At 36.7% G+C, this 19,389-nt stretch overlaps 2 protein-coding genes across 2 annotated transcripts; both read right to left on the bottom strand.

Moving 5' to 3' along the window:
• Positions 1-155: 155 nt before the first annotated feature.
• Positions 156-12,304, bottom strand: rap1gapl (RAP1 GTPase activating protein-like). The gene is made up of 19 exons (XM_066683873.1): positions 12,203-12,304; positions 12,055-12,087; positions 11,769-11,862; positions 11,615-11,650; positions 11,465-11,512; positions 10,847-11,044; positions 8,920-9,017; positions 8,166-8,244; positions 8,024-8,077; positions 7,730-7,813; positions 7,406-7,506; positions 7,160-7,289; positions 6,176-6,346; positions 5,944-6,015; positions 5,121-5,207; positions 4,360-4,515; positions 3,148-3,231; positions 2,398-2,408; positions 156-2,288 (listed from the first exon to the last, which is right to left on the bottom strand). The coding sequence occupies exons 1-19, from the start codon at positions 12,265-12,267 to the stop codon at positions 2,189-2,191; spliced, it is 1,701 nt and encodes a 566-aa protein (XP_066539970.1). The 5' UTR covers positions 12,268-12,304; the 3' UTR covers positions 156-2,188.
• Positions 12,305-15,395: 3,091 nt separating this feature from the next.
• On the bottom strand, positions 15,396-19,321 carry LOC136708903 (uncharacterized). The gene is made up of 2 exons (XM_066683806.1): positions 18,909-19,321; positions 15,396-18,629 (listed from the first exon to the last, which is right to left on the bottom strand). Exon 2 carries the CDS (start codon positions 18,539-18,541, stop codon positions 16,964-16,966), a length of 1,578 nt encoding a protein of 525 aa, XP_066539903.1. The 5' UTR covers positions 18,542-18,629; positions 18,909-19,321; the 3' UTR covers positions 15,396-16,963.
• Between the last annotated feature and the right edge of the window lie 68 nt (positions 19,322-19,389).

The following is a 19,389-nucleotide window of genomic DNA, read 5'->3' as shown; positions in this document are numbered from 1 at the left end:
AGATACATTTATAATAAAATTGCATTTTAAGGACAGTTTATTATTATTATTGTTATTATTATTAATCATTTGAAGTCAATGTGTGCAATCCAACTGTTATCCAATGTTCTGTTTTGTAGAAGAACACTAGGTACTAGGTACTGACTAGTGCATACTTGGAACACCACAAGACCTGTTGTTTATTAGATGTTTGACTCAGCTATCTAGCACCAAAATTTGCCCTTTGTCAACGTTGTGAAAGTCATTTTTCAGCTTCCAGTATCAACTTCAAGAAGTGAACTTCAAGAAGAACTTGCCACGTAATACCACCCACTGTAGCAAGATAATCTTATTCATATTGCTAGTACTCATATTGTTGCTGCTGATGGGTTTTTTCCCCACTGCAAAACTTAATTAGGTTTTTGATTCATGCTAAGAATATTTGATAAAATAACCATGACATCTTGCATTGCACATAATTAATACTGATAATGAAACTGATAAAAAAAATGTATATTTTATCTACATTAAAGGCACTGCATGTGTGGTTAAGTGCTTTAAGGTCAGAATCCCAGTATTCTGAAATAGAAGTTTTCAAGTTTGCACATGTGCATTTTACACAATTTTCCCAGACTGCTGTGTGTAGATGAAATATATAGATATATTTTAGCTTTATAAATGTAACTCTTTACTAATTCAATTCAGTTACATAGAGGATAAAATGAGTTACCACAATATTTTATTGAACAACCCATACACTTTTATAATATTTAAATTATATATGGATTCCATAGAAAATTTCAGACATATTAATTACTTATCACATTTGTCAGATCTTTGAAGACTGAACAGACTGTTACAAACCAGGTTTTCTCTTCTGTTGGTGCTCTATATTTACATGTTATTGTTCTTAATCTATCAGCAGGTATACACTTCTTGTTCTAGGCTTAATATCGAAAAACATATTTTATTAAAGGATATTGCAAGAAAATTTGTGTGGCAATAAATACATATGATAACAAAAATATATAGCCTACATTATAGCTTGCCTTGCATGACTCAGTTACAATAGCAAAGATAGCAGTAATATTTTCTGTTATTGATGAAGAAAGAGATGTGATTTCTGAGGTTAATAATAGGTGCTTTTCTGAATCACACTTTCAAGTACAGTTTTTAGGTCTTTTTTTATCTACCATAGTTAGTGCCATGATCTCTGCTTACTTTCTCATACTGAAACTTACACCTTAAAACTTGTGATGTAGATGTAAATGTGAGTGATATATTGCAGATATATGGTTCTTAGAAAACAATCTGAAAATGAGCAGACTGACCTGCAGGTTGAGAGAGGAAATAATTTTGTGATATAAATCTTAAAATACAGGCATTCAATAAGAACATACATGGAAAATAATAATATAAATTAATATTAATTACACAATAATTACAGAATGTGATTGCACTTAAATGAATAATGTACCTTCTTAAATTAGCAATAGTTTAAGGAGTCTACCCCAGTCCCAAGAGGATAAGAACTCTTGTGAGTTTGTTACCATGACTGGTTCATAAAGAGTTAACATCAGATCATTTCAAGAGGAAACCAAGCTCATTGGCTGGACTCTCTGTTTCAGGCATTACCACAATCATGTCCCTCAAGTGCTTTTTGAGCAATGAAGCTCAAACTTTTCTCTAAACTTAAAATTTAGGTTTCCCACTTATTTTTAATTATCTCTAATTCTCCAGGATTTTAGCCATCTATCAAAAAAATAAAAAGAGGTTAGTGGTATTTCAGTGGGTGAATTCAAATCTCTATGCACAATTTGAACTTCATAATGTATCTGTCCATGGACCACAAAGTTCATTAAAAAGCAACTCAAGCATCAACATTCAGGGCCTCTTCCATGATATATTCATGATTTTATGAAAGAGCACTTGGACCTCATGATGGGCACTGAATTAATTATGTTCAATCAGGTATTGATTTGAAATCTCCAGGAATAGGATTTGGTAGACTCTTTAGTTTTTAAGCTCACAGTCCCATACCATTTTGCTCAGAGTTAAGAAAATCTTAGCTAAATCTACAAACCACAGAAGTCTGTTTGATTCTGATTGACTTGCTTGGACATCTGATTCTCTTGCTTGTAAGGCTTTAATGACTATTAACAGGTCAGAAAATGAGGTTCTTGGAGGCAGCACTGGAGTCAACAGGCAATTACATGTCTTCCTGAGAGCTTGTATGTATTTTGCCCTCTGTATAGGCCAGGCTGTCAGTTGGTAGAGGGCTAGGTCCAGGTGTCTTGTGACCTGACTCACTGTATGTTATATAGAGGATAAAAAAGAAAACATGGAGGTTATATACTCAAATCTGAATATTGTGGCACTGTCATCAGATTCTAAAGTATAATGGGATCCACAGCTTACCCTTCTCCATCCTGTTTCAGCATAAGGAATCCATGGAAATTTGAGGGGGTAAAAGAACAGAGACATGTAAATTACAATACAGACATTTAGTTATCAGGGAAATGACACTAAGTGTTTCTTACCAAAAGGCAGTAATACACTGCCTGGCAAAAAATATCCACCTGGATGACCACAAACTAACAAATTATTTTATGTTTCAGTTGGCAACAAGTAATTTAACCCTAACAGATGCAGTGAGAAAAAGTAATGCAACTCTGGACAGAAATAAATGTTGTGACATTGCAGAAGCTTGTGGAAACAATGCCACAGTGAATGCGTGCTGTAATCAAAGTATAGGCAGTCCAAAGAAATATTGTGATATAGTGTGTGACCATTTTTATTGGCCAAGCATTAATAAAAAATAATTTGATGCTGTAAAGGGGGATATAGCTGATGTTTTGGTTGTTAATGTTATGTTCAGTGCTCCGGTTTCCTCCCACAGTCCAAAAACACACGTGCAGGTGGATTGGCGACTCGAAAGTGTCCGTAGGTGTGAGTGAATGTGTGTGTGTCTGTGTTGCCCTGTGAAGGACTGGCGTCCCCTCCAGGGTGTTTTCCCGCCTTGCGCCCAATGATTCCAGGTAGGCTCTGGATCCCCGCGACCCTAAATTGGATAAGCGGTTACAGATAATGGATGGATGGATGGATGGATGTTATGTTCAGTGTCAGGTTAGAGTCAGAAAGGTCAGAAAAATGTGTGTGAGAGATTACTCTTTGTTTTTGGTTTCCTGTTGCTCCTGTCTTCTTTGCACCTCCCAGTGTGTCAAAAGAGTGACTGCGAACTCTAATGGCTCTCTGCACAAGAGAGAGGAGAGACAGAGAAAAGTGTGTTGTTACTATGAGGCAACAACATATTTTAGAGTGTTTAGGGCTCATACGCAAGATATATGGTCTCTAATGCTGTATGAAAAATCTCTTTGCCAGTTTGTAGCTTAAAAAAATGCTGCCCATAGTTTAATCTATTTTTACAGATCCAATACAATCAATCAATCAATCAATCACATTTTATTCATATAACTGTTATTAAACAAATCAAATTCAAAATTACAATTGCTTTACAAGTGATTGACAGAAAAATAGACTTAAGGCTAAATAACAAGAATAGTCCATAACTAATGGACAGCTATGAACAGTAAAAGGATAAAATAAATATTATGTAACAAAAAAAACCACATAAATAAAATGGTGTAAAATTAAAAAAACGATCTGTAATGGAATATAGATAAACACAGAGGAATTTATTAAACGTAAAAAGAAAATAATGGAGACATGGGCTTTAAAAAGGTTTTTAAACAACATTTATAAAACACTACATGAAAGCCAGACTTAAATAGGTTTTTAATTTGCATTTAAAATATCAAAAATTTCATCTCCTCTCATCTCTACTGGATGGCTGTTCCAGTGGTTTAGAGAATAATGACTGAAAGCAATGTCACCAAATTGTTTGCTTCTACTTTGAGGAACAATTAAAAGAGAGGCACTAGATGATCTGAGAGAGCTTTCTGATTCACAAATAAAAAATATTTTTAAATTTTGAATTAGTTTGTTGCAAGACTATGTATATTTTTTATCTACATGGAAATAATAGATAGCCAGTTTAAGGCTTTAACATCAGTATAAAATATGCTCTCCTTTTGGTATTAGTCAACAATAATTGTAATAATTATTGTTACCTATTAACTGTAGTTTTTGGTAGACCAGAATGAGAGCGTTCGTGTAATGCAGTTTCCTACAAGCTATAAAAGGATGCATATGTCTTTCTATACAGTGTCAAAACCACATAAGCAAGTCTATTTCAAAAATGAACTATGAGTAACCCATGGCAAGTGTGTTATGATTTAGACATGCAATTTGTGAAGTCCTAGCTGGTGATGTATAACTTTCTAAATGAGTTTTACAGCAGAACAATTACATCTGTCTCACCTTAAAATTTTCAATAAAACTTCCTCCCCCTTCTGGAGCTGCCCTCCCCACTTCACTTGGTGGGGCATTCATCTGCACTGGTTCTCCCAACATGCAGTGGGAGCGCAAGGATAGTTCAGAGCGCAAGGCTTCCAAGAGTGAGGAACGTGTTCGCAGCTTGCAGTTATACAGAAAACAGAACACACACAAACAGATTTAGTATATATATTCTCACCTATGTAGAATGTACACAATGCCCTCTGTGTCCAAAAGCTACACCTACTGATCTAATATTCATTTTGAATTTAAAATCATTAATCAGTATTTTTTAGAGAGGCTGTTCTGGAGCTTCCCACTCCATTAGCAATGATTTTCTTAATGAAAGTTGTGTATATACTGGGGTGATCCCTACACTCTGAAAAAAAGGTACAGTAGAGGTAGTGGTCACTGAAGATACAAACAGTGTAAATGTACCTTCAAAGATACAAGAGTGATGTTAAAGTCCAGTTTGGTTCCCTAAAGATTAATTACATTCTCAGGTACAGAAGAAGAGATGAATATTTGTAAACTTTCATTATAGAACTGTGTAAAATAAAACAATATAAATCCTGGAGATTAACTGGGGTGTATGAAATCAAAACAATTTTAAAAACTACTATTATAATATAATAAGGTACCATTTTGTTCCCTAATTAAAGTTACAGCAATATACCCTTGGAATTAAAATGTATATATGTTCAGAAAAACAGACGTATATAACATGGCATGATTAGTTCTGTTACCTCAAGTTTACTGAACCGTTCAGCCTTGTAGCATGAAATCTCGGCATTGATGAGTTTGGCCAGGAGAAACTCCCGAAACACAGAGCCCTGGAGGGGGAAAATAATTCCCTAAATATATAATGACTTCAGTGTTCACATGAATTATTCATCTTAGATTTTTAGCTGTCATCTGTTCTGAGATTATTTAACTACAAATATTAACTGCATTGCCAGATTTTTACACAATCATCCACTGCCAAACATTTAGAAGAAAATCCAAGACCTGATTTATTTCTAACATTTCTCAAATCTTCATTAGATTTTCATTCATTGCCAGCTACATTAGCTAACATTATTTATTTATTTATTTATTTATTTTTTCAGAAATAGCTCAAGTTCCTAAGTCCTTTTACACAGTAAGCCGCAGAACAAGTTGGTGCAGGTTACAGACAGGCCCTTTACACTTGACATTAAAATGTGTCTTGTATATGGAAGTGTAATGTCTTTTATGTTTTAAACATATTCTCCACATCTATCATATGTATATGTATAATGCAGTGTGATCAGATATGTGTGTGTTCATATGTATGTTTGTGTATATAAAGGTATTTTGATTGGCTCTGGGTATCTGAAAGTAGAAGCTGCTTTTAAAAAGATTCCAATTTACATGAATAGTGCCTTGAATAATAATCCATTTACCATGATACAATCACAGTGATAGTATAATATCAAGTATAAAACATGCCAACAGTACTTCACATGTATTGGTGAAAACAAGTGTATTAGGGTATTTAAACATTCAGCTGTTGGACAGGTGAAAGTTTAGCAAGTGCAGAGTTTTTACCTCAGTAAAAATAGGTGGATTGGGCAGCGGTGGGCCAAATGGGGGCACATCCTCCCTAGCAGTTACAGACACCTATCAATTGAATTAGATATTTCAGTAGGAAAAATCCCACACATTAATTATTTTCTACTCTGAATCATAATCTAATTTAATCAGTTTTGAGGGCAGAATTTTTCATTCTAACTCATAAAATGTTGTACTTAATATTGTTATAAACACTTCTCTGACTCACCTGAAATGCACCCCCATCCCCCCCATCTGTGCCATTCTCCCTTTTTACCCTCCTCACAGCGATGAAGCAGTGCAGGAAGTGTGAGCTGATGACATCACAGATAAAAGGGGTGTGACCCTCCTGATATACCACAGCAACAATATCGTTTCCAATGTGTCTCTTCCTCTGAAGCTGAGTGTACAGGAGAAGGAGGTAAACACTCCAGTATACGAGAGTTTACATACACATCAATTCTTCAGTTATTATTAGATTTCTGCATCTGATTTTAGGATTATTATGATTATACTTTTTAGATTATAAGATATTTTTTTTCTGTGCATGTGTATCTCTAATTTCTTTCTTTATATCTACATGAGTGTAGAAGATGGGCTTCTCTGGAAAGACCAAATGTTGTATATGTTGGAGTCACAATCTCATATGTGCAGCAAGGTGGCAGAACAGGTAGTGTTGCTGACACATGGCTCCAGGGTTCAGGGGTTGTGTGTTCAATTCCTGTCTCGGCACACACCTGTGAGGTGTGTTTTCCCTCTGTCTATGTGGGTTTCCCCCAGCTGGACTGGTTTCCTCCCACAGTCCAAAAACACATTGGTAGGTCAACTGGCTGTGTACAACGTTCCATAAGTGTGAGTGACAGGGTGTGAGATTGCCCATAGGTGTGAATCAGTGTGTGTGTGGTGCCCTGTCATGGACTGGCACCCTGTCCAAGCTGTGTTCCTGCATTGTGCCAGTGATTCCAGGTAAGAAATAAATGGTAACAGAAAATAAACCAATTAATGAATGAATGAATAATCTCCTAAATAAATATTGGCTAGTTAAGGTCTCTGTGCTAGTAAGGGTACTGAATTTTCTGTCACTGTTGTGCTTTGTTGAGTTTATTCATTATAAAAAATGCACATCTTATATTTTGAAATAAACTGAGTGACTGTAGACTGTCCACTGTCCTAAAAAGTGGTAAAAAGAGGAGATAAAAGGAAAGTGCTGCACCTGCTGTGCATCTCCATCTGTGAAGGGGAGTTTTGTGGCAACATGGAACATGATCTCTCTTCCATGGAAGGAAGTGAACACAGCTTCACTTCCTGTTTGTCCGTGAGACACATCCAGTCCACCTCTGAATCTGAGCAAGAGAGAGAATGTTACGCACAGAACACCTGTATTTATCCTGCTATTAACATTCAGTATTGATATTGTCCACAATCAAGACACACTCAGAGTCCAGTTGAAGCGGCTTACCCAGTAAATCCATGTAGTTTGACTGTTTGACCCAGAATGGAGAGAAAGTCCTTAAATTCTTCACTTTCTTCATTATTACTGAGAATATCCTCCTCTGTCAGCTGAAAAAGAAGCATTACACATCACAGAAAAGAAAAGAAAATTCTGTAAATTCGTGAAATATTAGCACCTCTTGTATAACAGAAAAATGAGTCTCTGGAGTGAACATACATTAGCAATTAGTAATTTATAAAAAAATTCGATTTTGCTTATTTTTTTGCTAAAGCTGCTAATAATTCCCAAACACACTGTATTTTTAAGAGCTATATTTCTGAGTCAGCTCACTTGTCCTTCCTTCTGATATAGGACACCAAATTTAAAGTTCTGCGAAACTCTGTGTTCATCAAATGCTGTTATGAGGTCTGGAGCCTAGCAAGAGGGAGAGAAAACAAAGTTTTGAATTAATTTTCCAGTGATGGATTTTACAATTACTGTGACAAAATATGAAAAATATATTGGATCATGACTAGAAGCTAGATCCAAAGTACAAATTAAATTATTTCAGGTTAGGAAATGAGACCTTATATTTTGTGCTGACACATTTGAGATGAATGGAGGGATGAAGAGATGGATTATTACCTTTAGGTAGCTTACTACCTCAAAGCTCGTCACACTCACACTGGTACACAACATCTGGGGATAGGGACAGATAGAACACATGTAATTGCTTTAATTTGATTATTGTTAAAATACTAGTCATTATAGTGTTCTAGTGACATACCTTTGCGAGCTCCACAGCACTCGGGAGGTGCTGGAAAAGAGAGACTGAAAACGTCCCATGCAGAGAGCACTCATTCATCCTGAAGAGAAAAAGTAAGTGTGGATCAGTGAGTGTGTGTTTGTGTGTGTGTGTATTCCAGGAGTATATCAAGTTTGTTCATGGTTCTTTAGAAATGATGCAATGTAATAAAACATGATCTTAATGATTCATTCATTCATTATCTGTAACCGCTTATCCAGTTCAGGGTCGCGGTGGGTCCAGAGCCTACATAGAATCATTGGGGGCAAGGCGGGAATACACCCTGGAGGGGGCACCAGTCCTTCACAGGGCAACACAGACACACACACATTCACTCACACACTCACATCTACGGACACTTTTGAGTCACCAATCCACCTACCAACGTGTGTTTTTGGACTGTGGGAGGAAACCGGAGCACCTGGAGGAAACCCACGTGGATACGGGGAGAATGCATGCACTCCTCACAGACAGTCACCCGGAGCGGGACTCTAACCCACAACCTCCAGGTCCCCGGAGCTGTGTGACTGCAACACTACCTGCTGCGCTACCGTGCTGCCCCTCTTAATGATTCAGTTTGACTAAATTATTTTTTCAAGCTTCAGAATGTTTAACATACCCAGAGTTTTACAAAGATTTGTAGCCAGTTATGGTCCACTCTAGCATGCAACATTGACATGATTTAATCATCATATTCAGATCCCATAATTAACAGGGATCCTGAAGGCACTCTCACCTCAGAATCACCCTCAGTCTGTTCTCTTCATCCTCCAGGCAAACAGAGAGCACCAATGGTCCCAGAGATGAATCCAAAGCTGTGAATGACTGATGATACTGTGGTGAGAGAGGGAGCAAGAAAAAAGATATAACAACTATTATGAATATGCAGAAAAATCTATTAACATCTACCAGAAAAAAACAACATATTAGCTACCTAGCGATTTCAACAAGGGTCAGGTTGGCCTGTCCAAATTTTAATTCCTCACTGTCATCAACACTTAAACTCTTAAAAATAAGTGCCATATAAGGTCCATTTCCAGTTTCTTAAAAAACTTCTCAGTGAATGGTTATTTAAAGAACTGAAACTTGTAAAAGATAAATTTTTAAATTGTAAATAAATTCCACAAGACATAAAGGTTGTAAAAAGAATTAACAAACTAGTAAGCAATGTTTACCTTACATGAGGCACTTTGAACATTCAAAAGAGTTCTTTCTTTCATGCAGAAAGTTATTCACAGCATCACAAAAAAGACCTTTTGCAACACCTTTTTTTAAAAAGCATATACTAGTGTCATAGTAGTTACCAAATAATTCATTATCTTTTATATCTTTGATCAGGTTTCACAGTGGTTCTAGACTACAGAGAGCCATTGGGAGCAGGGCAGGAGCACTTCCTGGACAGTGTGCTTCACAGGGCATGAAACACTCACCTATACATTCACACCTGTGGATAATTTTACAGCCAGGCCACATATCACCAAATCAGGAAACCAGCCCACTAAACTAACCCACACTGAAATCAGGAAACACTCCAAACTCATCACAAACAGTGACCTGAGATGAGAATTGCACCCCAAAAGATCCGAGAACTTTTTGGTTGCACCACTGCCTTTTCCACAAATAATCCATAATTATTAATTTTTAAGGGTTTAAATATCCATAGTAATCTAAAACACTTATCAACTCATCAAAATTGCATTTATGTTAAGAACATGTTAAAATATACCTCCTAATCCCAAAACAGAGCATGTATTATGATCAGACTTTGTATAATATGTATAATAATTGCAGTTCAGGGTAAATTTTAGGCAACTATCACAATCATTATTATTATTTCACAATCATTTTTTATTGTTTCTCAATCAATTCACCTCATTAATTAATCCAGATTGTTTTGCTTAGATCAGATTTGGCTAGCTTGATGGTTAACTTTCATGAATGTGTCTCTCTGAATGAGCATGTATCTGTTCCTGAAACAGCATGAAGTCCCTAAGACCTGTGTAGTGCAGGAAATAGGTCCTGAAATCATGGCTTCCACACCAAAGCACTGCACAGTATGTCTAACACTAAACGCGTGCATACAGGTAAAAAGAAGCATGAAATCAGATCTGACTATTTACATCACAGGCTGACATGTCCACACAGCCATGTATAAGATTTCCTGGTAATGAGAACATAGCCTTAGTGTCAAGAACCCATCAGCTATGTTTCAAAGTTCATGCTGCAGCTGAGATACACATTTCTAGGTTGCTATGCCATAGAAGATTATCCTTTTCCAATGTGAAAAATTCTTAAGTCTTTAAGGATGTGACTGATTTAACTTTTTTATGCTTCTGTTACCTACAGTTCATTGTACTTGAATGGCACAGAGAAAAAAAGCATGACAGAAAAATAAAGCCTCTGGACTGGAATAAAATGTTTTTGAGAAACCTCAAAAGACATTTGATTAACTTGAATCTGTCCTGCTCTCTCTGAAACTGCTTCTAAATTTTCATAAAGAAATGAAAGTCTAGCATATTTTTGTTCCTTTTTTTGTTTATTTGTTTTGTTTTGTTTATGTTTTAGTTGAGATGCAGGGGCCCTGGGACAAAGTAGTATCATTCAGTCATCTCTGTTTGTCTATTTTTCTCCTTCAGGTCTGTAATTAAGTAATGCTGACTGACCCTGTGTCTGAAGAACTCCTGGTAGATCTTAGCATCGTTGTCTCTCTCCATGATGTCGTAGCTCTCCAGCCCAAATGCAGTCTGTGTTGCAGTGGGGCTCATTTCCACATGTCTGTCCAGAGGGGGGTCAATCCAATAACCTCCAGATTTAGGAGACAAAATGAGGGGTAAGCCATCCCCAATCTTCAGCAGCCGAGACTAAAGAGACCAGAGATGAATGCATTTTGAAAATAAATAAATTATTAATAGTATGTGTTTTTTAAAAACATTTGAGCATAAGGGTTACAGCCATATATATATATATATATATATATATATATATTCCTCTTGTAAAAATCAATAATATATCTATTATATACACAAATCAAATATAATCGTTGTACATTTGAAATCATTAGCGCTGCATGTAAGTTTGGTGAATAAAAATTTACCTGTATTGTGCTATTTCTTGCTGATGTGTTTTGGCTACAAAGTCAGTCTCTTTGTCTAAGTTCCAGGTAACATATAAACAAGTTTGGACAGTTTGGTGAAAAAGCACATGCATCATTGCCTTTATGTCCTTACAGTCTCCAAACTACACTCAAATATATTTCTGAAAATTAAAATGATGGCCATTACCTTAAAAGGTGGTGGGAACTCACAGCGTTGTTCATCTAACCTGCTGCCCTACAAACCAAGAAGCATCCAATATCCATCAGCCTGAAGGTAGAAAATTCACACAAGCCTCTGGAGAAAATGAAGTTGTGAATGAGAGAATGAAAACCAGACCTGCAGTTTTTCAATGATCTCAAACAGCTCTGTCACCTGAAATAGTGAGAAAGGCAGAGAAAATGTTGATCAAAAACAGTTTTAATGCTTCAGAAGTTAATCATGAGTGATTTATCATCATGGTTTTATGAGCCACTGCCAGTCTGAAACACACCTTCTGGTTGGAGTTGGTTGGGATAAAATGTTTGGTCTCGTTGGATGGGGAATTCAGGATGTCCAGAATGCTGTGCCCTAGAGAATCTGGCTGACTGAAACCAACAGAGAACATAAAATAGCATTTAAGCTACAAGAAATGTTCCAGGTTGATCCCAAAGTTAAGCCTGTTCATTGCAAGCAATTGTGAATGCATTGTGAATCAAGACTGATTCACTTTTGAAAGTTATCCAATACCCCCCACCCTCCCAAGAGATAAAGAAAGAGGTCTATATTTTTTTTCCTACCTGCCCTCGTTCCCACTGATGAATTTGTCAATCCTGTAAATAGAGCTTCGTTATGTTGAATAATTCCACATAAACATTCATTTTCAGGGTTGGTATTTTTGACTGATAATATTTAGTATTTGAAATAAGGTTTAATTACACAACTCACCCTCCATAGGCTCCAAATGTGAAACTCCTTTTCCTGGAGAAAAACTTCTCGTTCCTTTTCTCCATCGTTCTATTAGTGACCAAAAGCCTCAGTAATATAAATACCAGCCATGAAGCACGTTTGTGATTAAAATCCTCTGTTTCCCTCCCTCCCTCTCTCTATCTGTCTCTGCCCCCTGCCTTTCTCTCATTTAATCTCCCTCTACATCCTTCCTTCTATCCCGCTGTCTGTTGACTCTTGTATGTCTATGACTGACACACACACACACACAAACACACATACACACAGATACACATAGATTTAAAAAAAATTTACTTTGTATGTGTGAGACGATGTATATTCCCAAAATAAAATGGAATGAAACGTTTGTGTTGTGCTCTCTCTCTCTCTCTCTCTCTCTCTCTCTCACTCTCTCTCTCTCTCTCTCTCTCTCTGTGTACATGGATGCAAAGCTGTACCCTGAGGCAGATGTGAATGGGCAATAGACTCCTCCTGTAGACCTGTTACCCTTTCAGCCAGCAAGAATCATCAATTATTGACAAGGCTCACTGAGAGGGAAGAGGGCAAGGCAGCGGGAGAGAGGAAGAGAGAGAGAGAGAGAGAGGTCAGGAGACTTCCAGAGTGGGGAGTTAAAGAAATCAAGGTAAGCTTCCAGTCCAATTTCCCAATATATCTAATCTAAATGTGACATTTTATAAAACAACGGTGGCATACAGTTGGCATATAGAAAACCTATATCTGGTTGCTTGAAAACAAACTGAAAATATCATTTTGAACTTTTGTGAGCAATACTGGTCATCGTCAGTTCATTAGAATGACTGGTAAGGCCTTTAAAATTTCTCTAAAGAATACTGAGCACTCAAAGATTATTTAGTTGGAGCAGGTAAAAGAAAAACGTATTTCTTTTAATTACATTCAAAGAACATTTTAAAAGGTTTATTAGTGTAAATAGTATTTAATTCTCTATTGAAAACATTTTGCTCAGAGTTTATTGAACAACCTATCAACAGACAGGGTACAGGTGATGCAGTTATACATCCTCTGAATTCCCATGCCCTACTTCAGTGTGAGTTTGCCCTGTCTAGTGTGTTCCTGCTCTGTCTTTGTCTCACTTCTTCCCTTGTTTGCCATATGCTAATTCACATGACTCTGTTTTTGTTTTGTTCCTGTCCCCTTCCTTGTCTCCGTCTTAGCCCCAACTTAGTCATCAGTATTTCCCCCTGTGTCTGCTTCATGGTCCTGCCCTCTCATTTCCCTTCCCAGGTGTTCCTTGTGTGTACTCTCGTTTATAAGATCACTGTTTCTGCGTTGTGGACATTGTGTATCTACTTTCTGTCTGTACATACCGTATGCTGGTCTTTGTATATATTCTGTTTAATCCTGTTAAACTCCCTTGGTCAGTCTTTAGTATCTTAGATCTGTGTTTAGCCCCATTCTCTGTATAACCTCTAGTTTTGTTTCCCTTAATCTTAGTTATTTATCTAGTCTTCACTGTTTTACTTTTGTCATGAGTTACTGTTTTGCTTGGTTCTTTTGGTTTTCTTTTGTTTCAGTAAAATCTGTTATTGCATTTGTGTCACTGAGCGTGACAGTGTTTAGACACATGATGAGCAGGCCAGAATACTTGTCGTCTGATGATTCAGAAATTAACAACTCAAAGTTTCTTTCCAGTTGGTCCACTGAGTGCAAAATTGGAGGTCCACTGGTGTTTTGCACAGCGTTTTCTGGGTGGACTACTGGTGATGAAAGAGAATTTTAGACAAAGTGCCACAATTTACCACTTTTCCATTCCTTCATTAGAATTTTTTATTATTCATTAATTAGATTAGTACATCGTTTAAATCCATCATATGTGTCAATATATTTAACATATTGTCATGCCCTTGTCCTGTCGTGTCTGTTTTCCCCGCCATGTGCTCTCTACACATAGCACATAGCTCTGTTTGTTGTTGTTCATGTCTCCGCCCTTGTCCCACCTTTGTTCCTCCTCCCCGTAAGTGTTATTTGTAATCCTGCCCTCTCGTTAGCTGTCCCAGGAGTTTCTTGTCTGTGGTGTGCATTTAAGTTCCCTTGTCTCTGTGTGTGTTTGTTGTTCCACATTCGACGGTCTGTTCCGGTTCCTATCAAGTTGGTTTGTGTCGCTCTAGTTTGCTTCTCTGGTCGGTTAGTGTTTCCTTTCCTGTGCTTGGTGTACTTTTGTAGTCTCTGTCTGTCTAGTTCCCTCTGTTTAGGTTTAGTTTGTATCTGTCTCTTTTTAATTTAAGTCTCTGTTTTTCTGTCCAAGTCTCCCTGTCTAGGTCTTTTTTTTCTAAGTATGCTGTTGTGATCTTTAAATAAAGGTCTGTGTTATTAGCAAGTGCGTCCGCCTCCCGTCAGTCCGCACGTTCCTGACACATATTCAGCATAATCATTTTATGAGGCATACTCATTATATCTCCCATAGTTGTAGGTAATTTGTATTAGTTTGTTTTCCAGAATAAAAGTCTAAAAAAAAAAGCAGGAAGTCTCCTGTTTGAGGATATTAAAAGTAAGTTATATCCTGTACACAGGACAGTAATCTGAGTTGTCTGATAGTGGACCAGCAGCAGTTTAGTCAGTGGTGTGCCAACCTTTTTACGCTGGTGGACCGATATATGCTCGCTGTCTGGTAAATGTGAGTGGTGGACAGTAATGAAATAAATGTAATTTGTTACTGTACTTAAGTAGTATTTCCTGTATCTGTACTTTACTGAAATATTTACATTTTGGGCACATTTTTACTTCAAGTCCACTACATTTCAAAGTCAAATATTGTGGGTTTTTTTACTCCACTACATTATGAAAATCTGCCATTCTTTTTGGTTTGTGTGTAAAACCGTAATACCCTGTTGCCAGGAGACGGATGGATATAGTTGGAGAGCTAAAACAAGCAAACCTCATGTTTCTCCACCTAAAGCCAAGTAAGAAAGGCAGACTTTATTTTAACTGTTTGTATTTGTGTGTGTATTTGAGACTAAGTAATCACTTGTTTCTGTTCTTAGAACCATTATGAATTAACAGCATTTAGTAACTACTGTTCATTATATTAGCTAGCTACATAGTTTATGGATCTGTAGATGTCATTAATCACTCCAAACCAAGCGTGAGAATCGGTTGCAGATTTATTTACCAATGTGTAACAATTCAGTTATTAACACAATTAAATTAACACAATACTTGAAGTAGGGTGAACAGACATGTCCTCTTTTTTAGACTTAAAAAAATGTCCGGGCGGAATTTCACAAACGTCCAGGATTTTGTTTTTCTAGAGCTTACATAGAACTTCGAGAAGTTTTGTTCACAAATTAGTCTACACCCTCCCCTACTCCGTTTGGTTCTCTTGAGTGATATATATATATTTATTTAAATTATTTCATCTAAGGAAGACACAATATATGCTCACAATTTATATAAAGTGAAGTTTCTATGATATAAAACACATTTTTTTGCATTTGGAATAAATAAAATAAATTATCACCATAATTACTGTGTAGACATTTTCAGGAAAACATAATAATAATATTAATAATCATAAATATGTTTTTTTATTGTTATTTGTTCTAATACCATTTTATTTTTACTAGAAATAGTAACAAAATGTAACTTGTTTTACAAAACATCAGTGTGCAAGATAACGTATATATAAGCAGAAAATGAAGACTGTTTATAAGATGTTGATATTATATAAGCTTTATGTCACTTATGTTTAAAAATGTGGTGGTTCACATGTCTCTGACCTTGTTAATGCATTTCTGTTCTTTATTAAGCCTGATTTTCACCAGTTCTCTTCTAGACTTTCATGAATTGGCAAAATCTAAACCACCAAAGGTTGATATATTTTACTACAGATTAAGTGCCGCACAAACATGACGTTTCTCCACTATGATGAGGATCCGCTGATAGAGAAATGCCTGTGAATCAAGTGTTTACGAGAAAGACACAACTTCTCCACTAGCTGTCATTATGGTATGCGGTGCTTTATTCTGAACAGAGCTGCTATAAACATTTTTCACAGCGCAGTGCTATCTCAGTGTAACAGCAGACCAAGTGCATGTATTTAGAAATTTTTATTTTCATTTTTAATATTTTATAATTGAAATCCAATTTGAACAATTCCTTCACAAATTTTTTGTGAAGTTTACATTGCATATTAGAGAGATTTGCAGATTATTAAGTATTGCTGTTCACACTGTTATACTAAGCGTGCAGTTATTACTCTACATCATTCCCAGCTGCACTTTAAAACTACAGAAAATTGGGTAAATACCGCATATATCATCATAGGCAAAGCAGTTTGTTAGGTAGTATTCAAATGGAGTTAGCTTTATGACAAAATATATTGAAATCATAACTTGTGACTGAAGGCTTACAACATCCTTTGAGCGTCAGTTTATTAAAGTTCAAAAACTTCATTCAGATCATTTTTCAGATCTGCAGATTTACATTTCACACACCCTTTTTTACTTTTCATTCATTCATATCATCTTGTACCTGTTTTTGTTCCAGTCCTGTATGTGCAAACTTCTGGAAAATTTATTGCACAACATTCAAATCACAATTCACTAATGCACAGTGTTTTGGCTTTAAATTAACTCCAATCATTACTCTTTTTTGGGGAAAGGAGAGTTTTTATAAGATTTTAGTGGGAAAAATTGTTATTCTGGATAGAACACAAACTATTGCATAAACATTCCTGATCAAGAACAATCTTGGAAAAATATAGATATTCAGTGTCAACAACTGTCATGTTTTTTCCAAACTATCTGTTTCCTTTTGGAAGATGAGACTGAGCACTGCCAGGAATCGAGCCAGAGCCTCCTCTTCGCAGTGAAGTCTCATCTCATGAATTTCCTTAGTGTGTTCCTCCCTCAGGTAGTTCCAGTAGAAATCTCTTGATTTGCTGCCATCACTGTGGTAATGTCTGACCACCATTGCAGCTCTGATGGTAGAGGTTTGTAGTGCACTTTTCAGTATGTACATGTAGGCCTGTGCTTGGTAAAAGTGCTCATGAGTCTTGAGGAACTGAACTTGACGACCTCCATTAGGTGGCTTTTTGAACAGTTTGTCCACCATGTGACCAGTTGTCCCTTTACATTCAATTATGATATTGTCTGTGCATGTCTTGTATTTACTGGAGCCTGTTCTTTGTCTGGCTTCTGCTAAAAAGTCCAGATTGCCTGTAAGAAATCCACACTCCACCTTGTTGCCTTTAGTATACATTATTTTGTCATATTTTGATGTAACCTGTTCATGGAAGAACTTAAGACATTCTATTTCGTCTGCTGGGTTTGAAAAATAAAATCCAAATCTCTGTGGACTGGACTCTGTGGACCTGAAGGAGGATTCATCAGAGTATTCCATCTTCTCAAGCGCTTGGACATTCACCCTTACACCTTTTGTGATATTTGCAAGATTTTGTCCTGGCTCCAGATATCCCCAGCTCCTTGTCATTGCTGTGGCATACATGGCAGGTGTGGAGATGGGTTCGGTCCTGTATCTGTCACTCATTATGAACCCATGCCCTCTATTGGATGCATTTGTGTCCCAGTTTTTCTTTAAGGTTTCTTCTGAGTCTTTGGCATTTCCAAAGAAAATGATTCTTGTGATTTCCTGTGTGTCCCCTTTCTTTTTCAGATTCAGGGCATGCTTAACCTCGCGGCATCCCAGGCGAGGGTTAACAGTAAACTTCAGTTTAAAGCTTTCCAGGTCTCGAATGATAGCTTGGGCATCCTTGATGATATCTGGGTCTGCAGAGCGTTCGATGACCTTTAGGTTCACCACTCCACTGGGCAGGTTAATTTTTAATAACCTCAGGAGTTTCAGATAGTCGTCAACACTGAACAATTGTTTAGTTTCTGTTATCGGTGCTTTCTTCTCTACTTTTTTTCCTCCATCCGTGCTTTTCCTATTTTTAGACAATCCACTTTTTTTTTCTTCTTCACACTTTTGATGAATTGTTTCTTCAAATTCACCTCTGTTCCTTATTCCATTTTTTACATCATTTTTGACTCTCAATGTGCTTCCATTTTTCTCTTCTTTTACTACTGTCTCTCCATTTTTTTTCTCACTTACACTATGTTTCTCTACCTTTATTCTCAGGTCAGACACCCTCAGATCTTTTTTAGGGTTTGACTTCCATGGCCTGCTATTCCCCACTTTTCCTTTCCTCTCACTATCTGTTACCCCTTTCACTTGAACTACCTTAATGTTTTGCAACTGTTCTACATGTTTTTTCCCAGACAAATGTTTTCTTCTCTCCACTGGCTCATTGGTATCTTCTGAAGTTCTTCCAGACTGACCTCGTATGGTTTTTGACGCCATGGATTCTTTTTACTGATAATTCACCCAACCCCCCTTCAAATTTTAAGAAGGAAATAGCAGTTGAAATCCAGTGAGTGTGACAGGAAAGCTGAAATATAAAAAAATATATATATATAATTATAACCTGATTAAATTCTTGCCTATACTTTTAGCTAATTTATTTTTTAAAACGTAGTTAAATGTTTTGAATAAACCAGGAAAAATATACTTTACACCTCCACTGGTTTACTGTCACATTCATGTCATTATTATTTGTGACAAACGTTTGTTTAAACGATCTTACACTGACATCAAGTACATTACTGTGTACTTTTCTATATTTTTTTAAAAAACACGTTTAAAATATGAGAATCTGAAAAATACTTACTAGTGTGTTTTGTCAAAGCTCCTGGGTAATTCAGATCCATCCGGTTTTGATGCAAACACCAGGCTGTGCTTTGTGTTGGTAGTAACAGGTGATACAGCATTTTTGTTTCCACTTACCATTAAACACATGACATGCCCATGCTCCTCCCTTTGAGATCCTTCTCTTATGCATGTTTACTGAGTTGTTCTACTTAGTTTTCTTCTTTTCATCTAGTTTTTTCACCAGAATTAAGATTAAAAAAAAAGGTGATGTCGCCTATGAATCTGTCACTGCTGATCTGTTCCACGAGTCAGCAAGTAAACGTTACTTTCAGTTTCTCTTTGCATTAAAGCCTACAGCTCTTTACCTAGGCATAGACACACCCTGAACATGATGCCAATCCATGACAGGGCACACACCCCTTACACACGCACACACTCACACTTATGGACACTTTTGCATAGCCCAACACGGTCTGACACCTACTCGTGATATAGTCACA

This window comes from Hoplias malabaricus, chromosome 10 (genome assembly GCF_029633855.1).
Source record: "Hoplias malabaricus isolate fHopMal1 chromosome 10, fHopMal1.hap1, whole genome shotgun sequence".
Taxonomy (NCBI): domain Eukaryota; kingdom Metazoa; phylum Chordata; class Actinopteri; order Characiformes; family Erythrinidae; genus Hoplias; species Hoplias malabaricus.
The sequence above is the reverse complement of the archived record's forward strand: the minus strand, read 5'-3'. Positions and strand labels throughout refer to the sequence as shown.